The sequence below is a fragment of the Mirounga angustirostris genome, unplaced genomic scaffold (genome assembly GCF_029215605.1).
Source record: "Mirounga angustirostris isolate CCGP_5_RB_7025 unplaced genomic scaffold, mMirAng1.0.hap1 SCAF_15, whole genome shotgun sequence".
Taxonomy (NCBI): domain Eukaryota; kingdom Metazoa; phylum Chordata; class Mammalia; order Carnivora; family Phocidae; genus Mirounga; species Mirounga angustirostris.
Window position 1 is genome coordinate 46258950 of NW_026991723.1, and position 19524 is coordinate 46278473.

At 41.7% G+C, this 19524-nt stretch overlaps 1 protein-coding gene across 7 annotated transcripts in view; it reads left to right on the forward strand.

Moving 5' to 3' along the window:
- Positions 1-19524, forward strand: part of FOCAD (focadhesin) — a 310969-nt gene that overhangs the window by 217569 nt on the left and 73876 nt on the right. For all 7 annotated transcript variants that reach the window (XR_010407633.1, XM_064579209.1, XM_064579206.1 and 4 more), the window contains 3 exons: positions 5680-5772; positions 13563-13651; positions 17587-17631. Coding sequence is in view for 6 of the 7 variants with exons in the window: in XM_064579209.1 (XP_064435279.1) it covers positions 5680-5772; positions 13563-13651; positions 17587-17631 (227 nt within the window). In the remaining variant the exon portion in view is untranslated. The remainder of the gene's footprint in view (positions 1-5679; positions 5773-13562; positions 13652-17586; positions 17632-19524) is intronic.

The following is a 19524-nucleotide window of genomic DNA, read 5'->3' on the forward strand; positions in this document are numbered from 1 at the left end:
TTTCAGTAAGTAGAGATGAGAGGAAGACAGGGCATTCCAGGCAGTGAAAGTAGTGAGTGCAAAGGTCCTGTAGGGTATAGGACTGACTTGGGAATTGGTTTCTAACCCAATTCAGCCAGAATGAAGGTTAAATGAAAGAGAGGAGCAGGAAATCATCTGGGGAAATTGGTTGGGGATCTTGGCCAGCAGAGTTCTTACATGAGAACAAATTATTTCTTAAAGTAAATGGTGTGCTTTTGGTTCTAGAAGGCTTTGAACATAGTACAAAAGAGTTTGGACTTTATTCTTTAATGAACCATCAAAGGTTTTTGAAAAGAAGTTCTGAGTTAATGGAAGAGTAGCAGCACCATTTAGGATGTATTAGGAGGAGGAAAGATTTTAGGCTGTTAGGAGATCAGTTAGGGGCCTCAGTACTCTAGGCAGGAATTAGGACTAAGCCAGTGAGGAAGAAAGTATGAAAAAATAGAAGAAACATTTCAGAAGTGGAGTTGGCTGTTGAGTTGGGGGGCAAGAAAGAAGTCCAGGATAAATCAGAAGTTTCACACCTGGGTGACTGGGATATCGATGTGTGATATTGATAGAAACACAAAGAATGAGAGGAAGGGTAGATTTTCAATGCTGATGGCAAGTGTACAGAGTGTAATAGATAGTGGGAAGTGAGGGTTTGAGGAGCATTACAATCTGAAAGTAGTGACTTTCAAACTCTGTATTTTTAATTTTATATGTATCAGGGTATAATATACATGCAGTTGATTTCTCCTCTCAGTACTTAGTTCTATGAATTTTTATATGTGAGCACATTCATGTAACCCGTACCCCAGTCAAGATAAGAACAGTTCTGTTGCCCTAAAAATTCCCCCATGCTCCTTTGTAGTCAGTCCCTTTCCTTTCCCCCTTCTTCTGAAACCACTGATCTAGTTTATGTCCTTCTAGTTAAAATCATGTTTTCAAGAGTCCTGGGGACCACCACAAATAGGGGCGGATGATCAAGCGGGCTGACTACCAAGCCCCCAGCCCTCGTCCTCACTTCATCTAGACAAGTTTTGCCTGTTTTCTGTTTTATATATTGGGATTTCACTTAACATTTGGGGTGGGTGGAAAAATTAAATAGCTAAATATTCAAAAACTGTATTCTGCAGTGTTGCTGACACTCTGAACCACCGTTCTCTCTTATCCCGATTATTGCCATAGCCTGTGAGTAGGTGTCCCTGCTCTGACCTTTGCCCCCTATAGTCTCTTCTCAACATAGCAGTCAGTATGATCCTTTTATGCTATAGATTAGATTATGTCTTTCTTCTCAAAACCTTATAATGGCTCCCTCTTTACTAAGAATAAAGACAAGTCCTTGAGGGGTGCTTGGGTGGCTCAGTCAGTTAAGCATCTGACTCGTGATTTCAGCTCCAGTCATGATCTCAGGGTTGTGAGATTGAGCCCCATGTTGGGCCTTGTGCTGGGCATGGATCCTGCTTAAGATTCTCTCCTTTTACTTCTGCCCCTTGCCCTCTGTACCCGCGCGTACTCTCTCTCTCAAAAAAAAAAAAAAAAAAAAAAAAGTCCTGAAAAGTGACCTAGAAGTCCCTTCCCTGTGTTCTCTGACTGCCCTGTTAATTTGCCGCACTTCTCTCTTGCTCACTCTGTCCATGCTCGTTGGTTTTAGTTGGTTACCTCAAATAGGTTAACCACCCGTGTCTCCACCTTGTCTGTGTGTGTGTGTTTTTTTTTTTTTTAAAGATTTTTATTTATTTATTCATGAGAGACACAGAGAGAGAGAGGCAGAGGGAGAAGCAGGCTCCCAAGGAGCAGGGAGCCCGATGCGGAACTCGATCCCAGAACCCTGGGATCATGACCTGAGCCGAAGGCAGACGCCCAACCATCTGAGCCACCCAGGCGCCCTGTGTGTGTTTTTTAACTGAGGTAAAATTCGCATAACATAAAATTAACCCTTTTCAAGCTTAAAGCATACAATTCAGTGGTATTTAGCGTATTCACAGTGTGCAAACCGTCACCTTTATCTAGTTCCAGAACACTTTCATCACCCTCCAGTGAGACCACGTGTATGTTAAACAATCACTTGCCATTTCCCCCTCCCTTCTTCCCTTCCCCTCCCCCCCCCGCCCCCGACAATCACATCTATGGATTTACCTATTCTGGAAATTTCAGATAAATAGAATCATCTAATAGGTACCTTTCTGTCTGGCTTCTTTCTCTTTCACATAAATGTTTTCACAGTTCATCTACATCTGTAGATGTGCATCTGTATGCCATTCCTTTTTATGGTTGAATAATATTCCATTGTAGATATATTTTGTTCATTCATTCATTGCTCACGTGGGTTATTTCCATCTTTTGGCTATTGTGAAAATGCTGCTTTGAGCATTCATGTACAGTGTTGTTGTATATGGTTTTGATTCTTTTGGGTATGTACGTAAAATTGGAATTGCTGGGTCATAGGCTAATTCTGTGTTTGGCTTTTTGAGGAATGACCAAAGCGTATTCCATAGTAGCTGACCTGTTTTCCATTTCCACCAGCACTTATCTGGGTTGTTATATCTTCATCGCATTCCAGTCTTTATTCAGGCTTCACCTTCTCAATGAGGTCTACCCTGACTGCCCTATTGAGTCCTGTAAAGTGTCCCTGTCCCTATCCTCCCCTCATTGTCCTCCCCCCCATTCCCTACTCGTGTATATTTCTCTAAAATGGTCTCTTTTTTACGCACATGTGTAATGTTTCATGATACTTACTCCCTCTTATACCTAGAAACGCTTACTCTTCTCCAGATCATAGAACCTGCTCATGCCAACAGTCCCTCAGACACCCGTAATTGCAAGGGTATGTGTGGATGAAGCAAAACTACATTCCACATCCATGAAAACTTGCTGCACAGTAGTTGAGAACCCTCATCCGCTGAGTAACAGGGTTACAAGTTCATGATTTGCAGTTATTTTGTTGATTGGATTTCCTTCAAAGACTTCTCAGAGTTTGGCAAATTATACATAATTTTCATGCTTTAAAAATGCTTACTGTATTTTTCAGCCTAGCAACATTAACCTGTATGGGTGGCTGTATATTGAATTAGAATAGCGTCCTAAAAAGTGTTTTTGTTAAAAATGGTCAAGGATGTCTCTTGCTGTGTAACCCAACTGGAGTGTAAGGGCATGACTGATTTCAAGCTGTTTCCCTAAGTTTCTCTTCAGTACAGGAAAGAGCAAGAGAGTGCATTTTTAAGGAGATTTATTCACAGCTAACTCCATAGAACACTGAGACTAGGTATAATCTCATAAACCATGAGGAGTTCAGGCTGGTGTGTAGGCTCAGGAGTTGGGCTGGGGGCGCCTGGGTGGCTCAGTCGGTTAAGCGACTGCCTTCGGCTCAGGTCATGATCCTGGAGTCCCTGGATCGAGTCCCGCATCAGGCTCCCTGCTCGGCGGGGAGCCTGCTTCTCCCTCTGACCCTCCCCCCTCTCATGTGCTCTCTCTCTCATTCTCTCTGTCTCAAATAAATAAATAAAATCTTAAAAAAAAAAAAAGAGTTGGGCTGGGTCCCCGCTCCCACCTTCAGATGTGGTTGGAGCGGCAGCGGGAGGATTAGCTTTAACCTTCAGTTTATAACCTCCTTTCAAATAGATTTCCGGGCATAAATGCTTTTGTTCTTAGAAGCTCAACGTTTGATTTGCTCATTTTCCTTTACATTTTTTTCCATAATACTTTCTTTTTTTTTTTTTAACTCAGGTTGAAGTGGTAATTGCCACTGTTGTCCTTCCAAAAACATTCAGTGCTCTTTTTACCCATAGACTGAGACTGTGGATATTCTCAGTAGTGCAGTGATATCCATGGATTATCTGTCAGGAAAATATTGAAGTATTTTGAGGGTGTGAAGTAAGAGAGGAAAGTTGGTTGTGGTGGTTGAGTGTTCTTTCTGTTAAATCCGGGTCTCAAAATAGGATTTTTTTTTAAGAGGGGAAGGGCAGAGGGAGGGGGACCGAGAGAATCATAAGCAGGCTCCACACCCAGTGCGGAGCCGGACGCGGGGCTCCATCTCAGGACCCTGAGATCATGACTGGAGCCAAAGTCAAGAGTCAGATGCTCAACTGACTGAGTCACCCAGGAGCCCCAAATTGGACTTGAGAGTTAATGGATTTTATGAAACAGAAATAGAATTGATAGGAAACTGCCCCACATTTTGGAAACAGAGAGCAGGGCCGAAGGCCGATTAATGCTTCTCCAGCTGGAAATGTGGCCTCGGTTGTAGTGTGCTTCCCAGATAATGAGAGAGGAAACAGGAACTGGTGGGCCTGTTCCTTCAAGGATTTTTGTTGACCTATTGACAAGGCTCTCCCTACCCTACTCGATACAGTGAGTACTTAATCAGAAAAAGAAGAAACCTGTCCTTAACGATTTTTTTAAAGTTCATTTCATGGTACGAGTATCTTTTTCAGACTCTCCGAGTATTGAGGTTTTTTTTTTTTTTTTTTTTTTTTTTTTGAGAAAAGCAGTGCTAGGATGAGAAGTGATAGATAGCAGACAGAATTAACTTTCTTTGTTCTTTTTATTCCCATAGGTTCCTCCTAATTTCGCCTGATAATCTATTTATGCTCCTTTCTGACTCTCCCACTGGAAAGCTCTTTGCAGACACACACTGATTGATAATCCTCATAACCTTTCATAGTACCTTATGTGTGGTAGACCCGCACGAGGACTAGGATTACAGAAAATTCCAGAGGTCCTGGGAAGCAGCTGCATTCAGAGCGGGCTGTTCTCTTCCCTCTCACCAAGCCCTTGAGAAAATTAATTCCCACAGTACAGTAAGATCTCCTTACACGCCCTAGTTATCATGATTCTGGGGTCATTATATAGAAATTTGTCTTTTTGGCTGTTTGTTTTTTGTTTTTGTGTGCGTAGGACCCCGACTACAGTTTTAGTTGTTTGGGTTTAGATGAGATGAGTTACAGGAAATGTGAAATGTGATGCACTGTGACTGTTTTTCGTGAGCGATCTTTCTTTAACAGAAGCAGACCTTGGGAAGATTTGTTGCAAGATAGCCTCATACTAATAGGTAGAAACAGAAATGACTATGAAAACCAGATGTTTTGTCTGGGCCTCTCTTCAGAAACAGGGCTTCAGCGTCGGCATAGATCATTTTTCTCTTGTTTACCCACACTGATTAAAGGGCATTTATCTAGTGGTGTGCACTCATTTGCATCTCTGGCCCTCATGGTTTCTACACAATGTGATATTTCTGTTGGCAATTGAAGTTTATTACTTCAAAAATTGTCATCATGGAAATCCATGATGTGAGCAGTTATTTATTTTTATTTAAAATGACTAGGAGCATTTGCTAGACAATACCTAGTTTCCTGACATTGGCAAGAGGCTTTACAGAGTTGGCCCCTCATTTTCAGAGATACATTTGTATTACACATACATCTTAACTTGTGATTACTGTAGAATTCTATTTGCTTTAATTTAGAAAATTCCAGGCTTATTTTATTTTGTCTTGACGCGACTCTAAACTCTTCTCCTTTGAAAATAGCTGGAAGATCTTATTTGTGGTTCCGATCCTAGACTGATTTGGTTTGTTTTAGAATCTAAATCATTTAAATGAAGGGAAGGGGGGAAGGAATTCTATTCTGTTTTAATACCACAGAGTCTAACTTATGTTGTGGTCCGTTTTCCCCACAGGTTCACATCCAGCTTTCCGAGTGGCACCGGGCAATCTTTCTGCCACCGGCCTGGCTTGCATATATGAGTCGAGCTTATCATGCCATTTTACAGGTAACGAAACCATAGGATCGGGTGCTGTAGGGGAGTGTCTCCTTCGGATCTCAAATTTTACCGCACATATGGATTTAATATAAAAGCCCTTAGGAAAATAGCACTATCAAAAATGCAGTGCTTGGGGCACCTGGGTGGCTTAGTCAGTTAAGCGTCTGCCTTCAGCTCAGGTCACGATCCCAGTGTCCTGGGATCGAGTCCCGCATCGGGCTCCCTGCTCAGCGGGGAGTCTACTTCTCCCTCTGCCTGCCGCTTCCCCTGCCTATGCTCTCTCTCTCTCTCTCTCTCCCCTCTCTCTCTGACAAATAAATAAATAAGTAAAATCTTTTAAAAAGATTTTAATCTTTTTAAGCCAATAAGATGGCTTATTTTTGCTCATAAAAGACTGTGAGTTGCGCACATAACTGCGCTTACATTTTCGATGTCCTCCATCTGTGGCCAGTCCAGAGCCCCCTCTTGGGTGCTGTTCTACACCCCACTGCTTTCTGAGACCTCCTAGATGTCCCAGGTGTCCTGTGGCTGTCCCACAGCGCCCTGACGTACGCACGTCCCAGACTGAGCTCACCGTCTGCCCCCACACCTGCGCCTCCTCAGGCTGCACCTGTTTACAGCTTCAGCCTTACTATCTCTTAATCCTTCTCTGGAATTGTACGTTTCAGTCTTGCTAAATCTCTCTGTTGTCAAACTCAGCACGTCTTCCCTAACCTCTCGACTTTTTACACACCGTTCCTTCTGCCGTAGGCACTGCCATTCTGTCTTTGCCCACCTGATTTCTGCCGGGTTTTTTAGAGTGTTTTATCTGGGAAGGCACCTACCTGTGGGGCCCACCCCCCAAAACTGAATTATATGCCCCTCTTTTGTGCTTTCTTAGAATCCCTGCTTCCCTACCACCCCCACCCCCCGGCTTTTTTTAAGATTTTATTTTATTTTCAAATTTTTTTTTAGTAATCTCTGCACCCAACGTGGGGCTGGAACTCACAACCCCAAGATCAAGAGTCATGCCCTCTGCTGACTGAGCCAGTCAAGCATTCCCCATGCTTCCTGTTTTGAAGCCCTTATCACCTTAGATATTTGTCTGGGGCCCTTTGGTTGTCTCTGCTCCTTAAAGCTAAGAGCTGTGTTTTCTTCCCTGCTGTCGCTCTAGAACGTGGCATAGTGTCTAAAACATAGTAGGTGCTCCGTAAATAAATGAATTATACTCAATTTGACTTCATTTAATCCAGTAATACTAAACGTCGTAGTTGGTGGGTTTTGAAATTAGAAAATTTGGGGTCAGTGTGGGAATATACAAACAGTTAACAATATAAGGAAATGACTAACCAACCTTTGTTCCAAGCTTAAAATTCATTTTTAAGGATGATAAAAAAAATCTGATGGTGCTTAAGTTTTAATTTATGGCCCAGAATAGGATTTCCATGGAATCTCAGGAAGTGTGGTGTTATGGTTACAGGTAACAGCTGTCCTAAAAGACGGAACGGGAAGGAGGAGTGGGTGGGGGGGAGCTGGGGGTTCGGGAAGGAATGACTAAGCATCTTAGCATTGGTGTTCTCGTCTGAAAACTTTGTTGCAGCATATTTTATTGAGTCTAGCATTTATAAAGCAGTGATGCATCTTTGGAGGTTCTGACTCATTGGAACTGAGTAGGGGACCGGAACTTCCATGTTTACCAAGCTGTGAGGTCATTTTAACATAGTCTGTCAACTACACCACCACATTTTTTTTTTTTTTTTTTTTTAGATTTTATTTATTTATCTGAGAGAGAGAATGGGAGACAGAGAGCATGAGAGGGAAGAGGGTCAGAGGGATAAGCAGACCCCCCGCTGAGCAGGGAGCCAGATGTGGGACCCGATCCCGGGACTCCAGGATCATGACCTGAGCCGAAGGCAGTCGCTCAACCAACTGAGCCACCCAGGCGCCCAGCACCACCACATTTTAGATGGCTCCCCAAACTACACTGGAATTCACATCTTAAAGATGTCCTTCTAGAACCTTTGTTCCCTTTGGCTCACCTTTATGCGTTTTGTTCTAGGTGGCATCTGGGCACTCGGTTTTGAACAGGTGCGTGAGTGAAGGAATATGTATTACTCATACACACCCTTAACCAATTACAGTTTTTAGTCAAGAAGAGTGAGATTGCAAGTCAGAGTATGCATTTTTTCTCACATCTGTTTGACTGGATGTGGTTTTGCAGTCCTTCAGCAAATATTTATGGACCACCTTTCACTGGCCAGGCCCTGTGCCAGGTGTGTGGGATGCGGAAGGAGAATAAAGCACTCCTTCCTCTCTGTGAGCTCCCGGTCCAGTGCGGGAGACTGACATGTCCACCAGCAATTTTAAAACAACCTCTTTTGGGCTTTAATAGAGGATGTACAAAGTACTTTGGGTGCCTGGAGAAAGAAGGCAAGAATAACTCCTCCTCCTGCAGCATGAACTGAGAATTTTATTTAGCTCCTAACATAAGGAGGCTAAACCGAACAGGATGATGGTATAACTCATGCAGGTGACTTGCAATCGGTTAAAAAAAAAACAAACCTCCAGTTATTTTTTTATAATAAGAGCTACCATTATTGAACAACTAGTGTGTGTCCAACACTTACCATGTATTATATCAATGAATCTTTACGGAAACCCTTTGAAGTGAGTGTTGTTAACCGCAACCTATGATGGGATTCCAGATGCAAAAGCGGGGTTAGCTAGGAAAGCAAAGCAACAGTGCAAAACCCAATAGTCACAATTGTTGGGCTCCTGGGAAGGAACGGGGAGTTCCTCTGCTTTGTCTGTCTGCAGAGCCTCAGCCTTTTCCAGTGCGGCACACACTTTCCCTGGCACTATCATGAGTCATAAAAACAAATAATGCAAATTGGTTTACTTTTTTAAAGGCTAGATCTATTTACGAAAAGCCAGCTGAGTATTTTGACTAATGTAGGTCAGTTACTCTGCCTTTCTACTGTTGTAGATGCTAATGTGCCTCTTTGCTTATTTATCATTTAAAACCCTTTTTACTTTGGATCTCTCCATTCCACTGAGAATTGGTGACAGTAGAAAGGAAACTCAGAGTATAGACTCTAAGAAGATTTTTGGTATCATTTAAAAGTACAGGAAAGCCTTTTGGGGACTCACTATTTGAAAGCACACACTGATGCATTTTAATTGAGTTTTTTAAAATGAGCCCACACACTTAAACCGAATTTATGGTCTCTTAGAAGAATTAGAGCAACTGCCAGACTCCTTGTCTATATCAAGACTTTCTGTCCTGGAGGATCCTTCGTCTATACAAGAGTTACAGTTACTTCCATCTGGTGCTAGACATATTTTGTAGCATTAAACCAGAGGATCATTTAGAGGAGGCATGTTTTATTCAGTTAAGCCTAGGAGACATGTGGAAAGATACACGTTGCATTATTTCCTGGAGGTTGATTATGATGTGAATAAGTCTGAGATCTGACCAGGACCAGTGGCTTTAGCTTGGGCATCTGCTTCCAGCCGTATCTAATTTTTCCACAAGAACGTCAGAATTTGGATTTTAGGCGTATCAATGTGCTTGACATGGGGAGGTATTTGGCTTTCTTCCCGTTAAGATGGAAAAACGCAGATAGATACCAGTTGATTGACAGTTCAGTCAATCTTTGCTTCAGTGCCCGTGTGGGATGCCGAGTTGGTTAAGGCCTCCAGACTTTGTGGAAAGCGCTCTTGTGAATATGACCTCAACCTGGAGAGAGGACTTAGAAAGCAGGTTGACTGCAGACATTTGCTTCCTGAGTGGGTCAGCTGGCTGTAAAATAATCTGAAATCAAAACCAGGGGCAAGAATTGCAACCCCAGTAGATTTCTCTCTGATCGTTTGTAGGAGTAGTTTGCTCTTAACGTCTACACCTTTGGAGCTAGGTGAAATTGCTCACTATAATCAGCAAGCTCTTGGTTATATAGACTGGAGATTAAAGAAAAGAAAGGTAAGAAGGATAGGAATAATTGGAAATATGAATTATTGGAATTATTGGAATATTAGTCCAATAAATAATTGGAATCTACAGGCAATCCAAAAATCTCAATTCAGGTGATCATTTCAGCCTTTTTCCTCCCGGTGAGTGCTGTCCCCCCCTTAATCACAGAAGCCAAGGTGACAGAGATGGGGGCCACCATGACCAACACACAGAGACTCTGGGGGCACAGTGGGTCTGAATAAATAGCCTCACACGGACTGGGTAGAAAGGGGGAGGGAGACATTCCAGAAGAGGGGATTGAGAGGAGCAAGAGATTTTGGAAGAAGAAATAAGAAATTTACTTAGTTATGTCGATGGTTGTAGTGGGTTATGGCTATAGGAGAGATTAGGAACGTAGGCCTTCTCAATAGGCTGCACGTATACTGAGCTCTTTTTGTTTTTTGGTTTATTTCTAAGCAGATTTTGAACCTTTTCATTTCCTCCTGCTTATCCTTTTTGGAAAAAACATTATGGCAAGTAAATGTTCCTAGGAGTAAAGAGGCCTACTTTAAGAAGCATAACTAACAGGGATAGGCAAGAAATATTATTTTCTCGTTTGTCTATCCCCCTGGGAGGTCAGTATCAGTAGTAATAAGTATTAATATTAATGTCTTGCCAGTTTGTTCACCTCTGATACCTTGCTCCAGGAGACAGAGGGGAGAATGAAAGAGTAGGATTCTTTTTTTTTTCTTCCCTTTTTTTTCCCCCAAAGATTTTATTGATTTATTTGACAGAGAGAGACACAGTGAGAGAGGGAACACAAGCAGGGGGAGAGAGAGAGGGAGAAGCAGGCTTCCCGCGGAGCAGGGAGCCTGATGCGGGGCTTGATCCCAGGACCCTGGGATCATGACCTGAGCTGAAGGCAGACACCTAACGACTGAGCCACCCAAGCGCCCCAGGATTCTATCTTTGAAAACACGGAGATGGGGACGGATATAAGTGAAGTAAATGGAAATTCTGAAGGATGCCCATCAAATCTCAGAATGCCTGAGCTGGTTAGCCCCAGGGCACTGTGGGCTGGAAGTTGCACTAAGTACAAGGACCCCTTAGACTGATGGACTGTCTTTGCCTTCAGTGGGCTCGCAGGCTGGTGGTAACTGAGGGTTTATAGATATTCATGAGAGATCATTTCATAAGAAGATAATAAAGTGAGGTGGGATTTTTGTTGTTGTTGTTATGAACAATAAACCTGGTATGGTAGCTATTTGTTATCAGCCACCATACTAAATAGACACTTCTCCACATGATTTAGCATGGAGCTCTAATGCCGTGAGATAGTTGTTAGCTGCATTTTACAAATGAGGAAGTTGAAGTATAGAGAGACGATGTAACTTGTCCGAATTTACACGGCAAGTCAATGGAAATGGCTTTAGATCAAGGCATTCTGATTCCAGAGCCCACATCCTTAACCCAGCAAACTGTATTGCTTCCCTCTCTACAGTTTATATGGAGATATAATTTTCTCCTGTGGAACATACCTTGGGACTCTACTTTTCATTTTGTTTTATTATTATTATTATTATTATTTTGTTTGTTTAAAATATTTTTTTTTTTAAAGATTTTATTTATTTATTTGAGACAGAGAGAATGAGATACAGAGAGCATGAGAGGGTCAGAGGGAGAAGCAGACTCCCTGCTGAGCAGGGAGCCCGATGCGGGACTCGATCCCAGGACTCCAGGATCATGACCTGAGCCGAAGGCAGTCGCTTAACCAACTGAGCCACCCAGGCACCCTTATTATTATTTTTTAAGTAAGTTCTACACCCAGAATGGGGCTTGAACTCACAACCCTGAGATAGAGAGCGTATGCTCTACTGACTGAGCCAGCCAGGCGCCCCCATATCTTAGAACTCTAAAATCAGTAGAAAAAGACAACCAGTAGAAAAATGGACCCACGGGGGCAGCTGGGTGGCATAGTGGATTGAGCGTTGGATTCTTGGTTTCAGCTCAGGTCTTGATCCCAGGGTCATGGGATGGAGCCTCATGTCAGGCTGTGCGCTCAGCACAGAGTCTGAATTTCTTTCTCCCTCTCCCTCTGCTGCTCCTCCCGGTTCTCTCTCTCTCAAATAAATAAATATTTAAACAGAAAAAAAGAAAAGAAAAATGGACACAGTAGGAAATCTAAGTCAATAAACATTTGAAAATATTTTCAATCTCACTGATAAACAGTGAAATGAACGTTAAAGCCATAATAAACACTTTTTCACATTTGCCAGAATAGTAGAAATTCATAGCCTGACAACTCCAAATGTTGATGAGAATGTGGAGTAGCTAGAACTTTTATTTTCACTGCTAGTGAGAACATAAGCTGCACAACCACTTCTGAAAATGGTGTGGTATCACTCAGTAACACAATACACAGTAAGTTCGGCCACCTGGGTGGCTCAGTCGTTAAGCGTCTGCCTTTGGCTCAGGTCATGATCCCAGGGTCCTGGGATCGAGTCCCACATCGGGCTCCTGCTCGGCAGGAAGCCTGCTTCTCCCTCTCCCACTCCCCCTGCTTGTGTTCCTGCTCTCGCTGTCTCTCTCTCTGTCAAATAAATAAATAAAATCTTTAAAAAAAAAAAAAAAAAAGAACCCTGGCTCTGCCTATACCTAAAAAAAAAAAAAAAAAAAAAAAAAAAAATACACAGTAAGTTCTCGTCCAGTTTAGGGCTCATCAATAAACCAGTCTTTTCTCTTTTCCTTTCCTTTTCTTTCCTTTCCTTTTCTCTTTTCTTTTCTTTTCTCTCTTCTCTTCTCTTTCTTTCTTATTTTATTTATCCATTTGAGAGAGAGCGAGAGAGCAAACAAGCATGGTCGGGGGAAGAGGGAGAGGGAAAAGCACACTCCCCACTGAGCAGGGGGCCTGATGCTGGGCTCGATCCCAGGACCCTGAGATCATAACCTGAGCTGAAATCAACAGTCAGATGCTTAACTGACTGAGCCACCCAGGTGCCCCAAAACCAGTATTTTAAGTACATTTAAATAATGTAATTGCTTAAAGACTAGAGGGGAAAGGAGCTATCAAAATAATCCTGAGTGTAAAAAAATAGGAAAATAAATATCTGAAGGTTTTGGCCTTATTTTTTTATTTATGTTTTTATTATGTTATACTTCTACTTTTATTGTGTGTAGAAGTTGAAAATTATGGTGTCAACTTTTATAAATTCAAGAAATAAAAATGTGCAGATGTTTGAGAGTAACTTTGGTTATATATTACCCGAATCTTAAGTGTTTTATGACCATCCTCATTTTCTATCATTCTGTTCAAGTACTGGTGCCCAGGCCCCAATCTTGGTATAGTGTCTGTTAAAATTATCATTATGATAGGGGGGTGGGAGGATGGGTTAGCCTGGTGATGGGTATTAAAGAGGGCACGTTCTGCATGGAGCACTGGGTGTTATACGCAAACAATGAATCATGGAACACTACATCAAAAACTAGTGATGTAATGTATGGTGATTAACAGAACATAATAAAAAATAAAAATAATTATCATTATGATAAAGGGGATTTTTTTTTGTTTTTTTAACGGGACCAATGGAATTCAAATCTGCTTTTAATCGATATCCCAAAATGAAGTGCTATGCACTAAATTTCTCAAATCTACAGCTGCTCCAGGATAAACTTCTTTAGTGAGTGTTGAAATACCTGAGTGGTGATATAATTCTCTCTCCTCACACGTTCTTTTTTAATAATCTAACATTTTATTAGGAACACTGGCGGCCAATGGGTAAAGGCTACATCGGTTATCAGTGTTTTACAAAGAAATGCTAAGATCGTTTCAGCCATAGGGTTTGCATTCCGATTTATGCTGTGTGTCCTGCAGGGCAGGACAGGAGAGCTGGATTTGCAGTTGAAACACGGGAAAGAAGGACCCGAGGAGGTGCAGTACAAAAAAGGCACAGCCTGGCTCTGGTAAGGGGATGGCGACCCGCTGCTCATTGCTCCTCATGGGAAACGAACGATGAGGGGGGAGGGGCCCACTGTTTACAGCATACACACACACACACACACACACACACACACACACACACTGGAATATTATGCAGCCATCAAAAAACCCGAAATCTTGCCATTTGCAACGATGTGGATGGAACTAGAGGGTATTATGCTAAGCGAAATAAGTCAATCAGAGAAAGACATGTATCATATGACCTCACTGATATGAGGATTTCTTAATCTAAGGAAACAAACTGAGGGTTGCTGGAGGGGTGGGGGGTGGGAGGGATGGGGTGGCTGGGTGATAGACATTGGGGAGGGTATGTGCTATGGTGAGTGCTGTGAATTGTGCAAGAGTGTTGAATCACAGCCCTGTACCTCTGAAACAAATAATACATTATATGTTAAAAAAAAAGAAAAAAGAAAATAGTAGGAAGGGAAAAATGAACGGGGGAAATCGGAGGGGGAGACGAACCATGAGAGACTGTGGACTCTGAGAAACAAACTGAGGGTTCTAGAGGGGAGGGGGGTGGGAGGATGGGTTAGCCTGGTGATGGGTATTAAAGAGGGTACGTACTGAATGGAGCACTGGGTGTTATACGCAAACAATGAATCAAAACTAATGATGTAATGTATGGTGATTAACATAACATAATAAAATAAAATAAAAATAAAGGTTTATGTGGGGAATTTTAACTTATATACATGCCCGAAGGTGAAGAGCCTGAATAGGTGGATTTTCCAGGTCTAACAAGTAGAGCTTTATTCAATGAATTTTAATAATTTTTAAAATGGTTTTCTAAAGCAGCGCAAAAATGGGTTGCTTTATCCTTTTCCCCCTTGTAACGGATTATTTCATATGCTTTTAAAGGAAAAATTCTGTTTTCTCACTCAATACATTGCCTTCCTAACAACTTCCATTTAATCAAGGAATACCCCTCTGCTCTACTCCCGTGCTCCCCACCCCCCGCCAAGACATCTTCATTATTAGGAGTACCTTTAAGGCATCAGGGTTTTAATTTTTTTGGCAGATGTCCCCAGGTGAATTCCCACTGTATTAGCTAGAAATGTGTAAATGCTGGCACATTGAAAGCAATTTAAATTGTTACATGGGTTAGGAAGAATACCTTGTCAGATTAATGTGGCAGCAACCTAAATCTAGGTAAAGTGCCTAGAATCTAAATTGCTTTGCCTGTAGCCACCAGGTTTCTTAAATCTAAAAATCTATTCAAAGCTTCCTGGAGTTTAGGCTTTTGTTTACTGCTTGGCATTTGTAGAAAAGCAGAAGGTGTGTGCGTGTATGTATGTTTAAGTAATTCTATTCTAAATTGCATTTTCTAGATTAACTTTCAAAATAGCAACACAGTTTAAAACATTAGGACATGGAATTTAAGATTAGAGGTTAAGAATTTGAATTTTGCTTCCTCTTTGTGATTCTCTTTTACATATAATTTGAGGTTTATCTTCTAAAAATGATCATTTGGTAGGGTAGGGTATGTATGTTGGCTGTATTCTCCAAAATAGAGAGATAGAATGAAGAATGTGTGACAGAAAGATGGGCATCCAGGATAACTCCCAAGATTTTGACTGTGAATAACTAAAAGTATGAACTTCCCATTTACTGAGTTGGGTAAGACAGTAGAAAACCAGGCCTGTGTAGGGTAGGAATCAGGTTTGGGACTTGCTAATTAGACCTCCAATTTAGAGATATCACGTAGGTCATTGACAATATGAGTATAGAGTTTGGAGATGAGATCAGGGCTGAAAATATAAATTTGGGAATTACCAACATATCAACTGCATTTAAAATCATGATGCTGGATAAGATCACCTAAGGAGTAAGTAAAGATAGAGAAAAGGTCAGAGGACAGAGCCCAGAGCAGTTCAACATTTAGACATGGGGCAGATGAAGAGGGAACCAATAAAGCACAGGGAAAAGCAGTGGTCAGTGATGTGGGAAGAAAACCAAGAAAGAATGGAATCTGAAACACCGAGGCAAGAAAGTGTTTTGAGAAAGGAGAAACCAATTGTGTCAAAGGCTGCTATGAGGCTGCAAAAGGTGGAGACTGAGAATCGGGAAAGACTTGGCCTCTTGGAAGTCCTTGGCGGCCATGACAGGAGCTGTTTTGGTGGAGCTGGGGGACAAAAGCCAGATTATAGAAGGGTCTAGAAAGAGTGGAAGGAGATGAACTATTTTAAGTGAGTTCTGATGTATGAGAAGCAGTGAAATGGGGCAATCGCTGGAGAGTTTTTTCTTCTTTGAAGATGGTAGATATTACAGTGTGTCCACCTGCTAGGGGGAGTTACACAGGTAGAGAAGGAGCAGTTGGTGGTGCAGCAGACAGAAGCCGGTAGGTAAGAGGCGGGAACTAGCCCACATGTAGAAGGTTTGCCCCAGCATAGAACTATAGGCAGGTCATCATTTGTAAATATCCACACTGACCAGTAAAAAAAAAACAAAACGCATTGAATGCACTGTAGTCCATTAGGAAGACTGAGATAGGACAATACATTTTAGAGAAATTTATTGTCAAATAGTTTTATAGGAATGCAAGTTTATGGTCTGTAGGAGCAGTGTTTGCAACTGTTTCAAAAACTTGGCTCTGGGGCGCCTGGGTGGCTCAGTCAGTTAAGCGACTGCCAGTCAGTTAAGCGACTCAGGTCATGATCCTGGAGTCCCGGGATCTAGTCCCGCATCGGGCTCCCTGCTCAGCAGGGAGTCTGCTTCTCCCTTTGACCCCCCCCCATTCTCTCTCTCAAATAAATAAATAAAATCTTAAAAAAAAGAAAACGAAAAACTTGGCTCTGAAGATCGAGTCATTCTCAGAGAGTGCTGATTGCTAAGATTCTTTAGTATTCCAATGAAAATAATACAGCTATAACATATTTGTAAAAATTTTATATTTATAAAAAGTTTGAGCTTATGAAACTTGGAGTGTATAGTGAAAATACCCATGATTGCTTCTTCTTCAAAAATGTAAATAGGGCAGTCCATGGTTGTTCTTGAACTCAGGCTTTTATGTTGAAAAGAAATTGTATCTGGTGAATATTTGAATTGAGTATGTATGCTATCTTCCAATCCACACGTGTAATTATTTTCTTTCGGCTCCAGAGTGATTCTATAACCATTTTAAATTTTATTTTCTATACGTACATAGTGACGATTCCGTTATCTACAATTTGGACATAGGAAATTGCTATTTTAGTGAGCTCTTCTGCAAAACACCAGAGAATGTCTTAGTTTAGGCTGTTATAGCTAAAATACCCTAGACTGGATGGATGGCTTAAACAACAGAAATTTGTTTCTCATGCTTCTGGAGGCTGGGAAATCCAGATCGAGGTGCCAGGAGATGTTGTGCTGGGGAGGATCTGCTTCCTGGTGTGCGAGTGGCCGCCTTCTCCTTGTATCTTCACAGGAGGGAAAGCAAGCATTTTGTCTCTTCTTACAAGGGCACCCATCCCACTCATCCCACTCAGGAGTCCTCCACCCTCATGACCTCCCCAAGGCCTCACCTCCAAAAACTCTACATGGGGTGTTTAGATTTTAACATACGAATTTTGGAGGAACACAAACATTTAGCCCATAGCAGAATAAAATAAAACATAAAGGACACCTGTGTAGCCACCACTCAGTTTAAGAGGTGACACCATCGTAACACTGCCTATGTGTCCCTCCTCAGTTACAGTCCCCTCCTTCCCCGCCTCCAGTAAGTGACCTAAGGAATAGGCAGGGGAAAGTCCTTGAAGGAAAGCTCCTATTTCAGGTTTTTCACCTAACACTAAAATTCCACATATAGAGTTTTAGGATCTGGAGTCATTGCCAGAGCTTTTTATTAATTGACGGGTAAGCAGAAAGATGGAGTTCTTATTCCAACATCAATTCCTGCACCTATTTTCAATCTTTATTGCAGGGTCCGAGACATGTTGACTGAGGAGATCACCAAGGCGGCGGCCAAGTAAGATCCATTTATTCGTTTACCAAAAATTTTCTTTAAACGTTTTTTGTTTTGTTTTTCCTGGCAAGTGCATACCATTTCTCCCTTTAGGGTATGTCCTAACTTTAAGGATTTTTTTCATTATTTTTTAAAAAAATCAGTTGTTGTCCTTTCTCGTGTTAATTCTTAAGGTAACGTCTTTTTGTGAGAATACAGAGGAATCAATACAAACATGACTTCGACATCAAGAGTCACGGAGGTCATGCCCTTGTTGTACACCTAACAAAGTGCCCCGTGCTTTGACTTAGATTTAAAGGATTCTCATTTGGTTTGCGGCGGGGGTGGGGGCTGCTGAGGGAAGGAGAAATTCTTGCTAATGTGAATTATGTGGGTTCTACAAATAGGTTATTAAATCTCAACTGTGAGCCAGGAAATAAATTAGAGTAGTACTTCCTTTCATTCCCTTTGTGTTACGGGGTCCAGGGTATCTAAAAATTCAATTTTTAAATACCCAAAACGAGCGTGAAGTCCCATGAAAATGGCAGTTTCAATCATATCCTTATGGTTGTTTTAACAAAAATAACGAGTATTACCACCTTGAGGCTTTTTATTTATCTTAAGCCAACTCTCAACAGAAAATTATACCCTAATGAACTTGCTGGGAACAATCTCTTCAGGTTCCTTTGCTAACAAGCTGAGTAATTGTTTCTGGCAGTAAGTTACACGTCAGTTACTGCCGCTTCTCCCTTTCACCATCACCTTTAGCTGCTGCCCTTTCTGTAGGACTTCCTTTTTTCTTATCCACCAAATAACATGGATTGACCTTTGACCTAGGGGATTTCATGTGTCCACATTATCTAGACATATTTAATTGCAGTATAGTTTATCCCTATCATGTCCCAGAACCTTCCGTGGCTAAATAGGTTTGACCTTAAAAAACAAAACAAAACAAAAAAAACACCAAAGAACATGATCTACCTTAGAGTTCGCTTTCTACCAGTAATTTCTTAAGTAGGCACGGAACTGTGAAGTCTGATCACAGTACATGATCACTACTCAGCCTCGTGTCTTCTGAATAAAGGGAGATAAAGGTGGTAATCCTCCCCTGCACTCAGTTCTGTGGGAGGCCCTGGGAAATATCTGTTGACATATCTGTTGACAAAATGAAAACTAAAGTACAGAGAGGCTTCGCTAGGGACTCATTTGTGTCTGCTTATCCAGTTTGGTGAATTGCAGACACAGTGGGGGAGCGCTCAGCTGCATATTGGAGGGGAGGGGGTGCTGGGTCGGCGGCTGTCTTTGACCTTTACCTTTCATAGTTTGTTCCATTATGTAGCCTACTTATATCCTGTTAAAAACAGCGCTCTGACATTTGCAGCAAAAAAACGTGAACGCTGAAGAATCTAGCAGCTTTCTATTAGACTATAATTTTGCCTCTCTAGTAGCTTTTGCATTTTCCATTCTAAAATTTTATTTCAACAAGATTTTAATCTTCAGATTTGCAAAGCATCGTTTCATGACTAATAACTAAGAAGAGCGTGTTCACATTCTCAGTGGTAGGGAATAAAAATAATTCATGTTCTCATGGTGCTAAACCTTTTCATCAAAAATTTCCAAGTATTTTATAGACCTTATCTTATTAAAACAATGCTGACAATAGTAGGTATATGACAGCAAGTGAGGTTCGGAGGCTGAGAGATTAATGATAGTGTAGGGGGAGAAAAAAATCACTCTGCTGCCCTCTCTTTACTTTTTCCCACCGGCTTCCTCCAACCATGGGAGGACCTCCCCCCCCCCCCCCCCCCCCCCCACCTGCTGCCAGCTTAGCCTTCCCTTTCTTGGATCATGGCTAACACAGGCTGGTTGGAACCATTGTAAGACTGACTTTGTTCTGAGCCGTAAGTTAAATGCAGG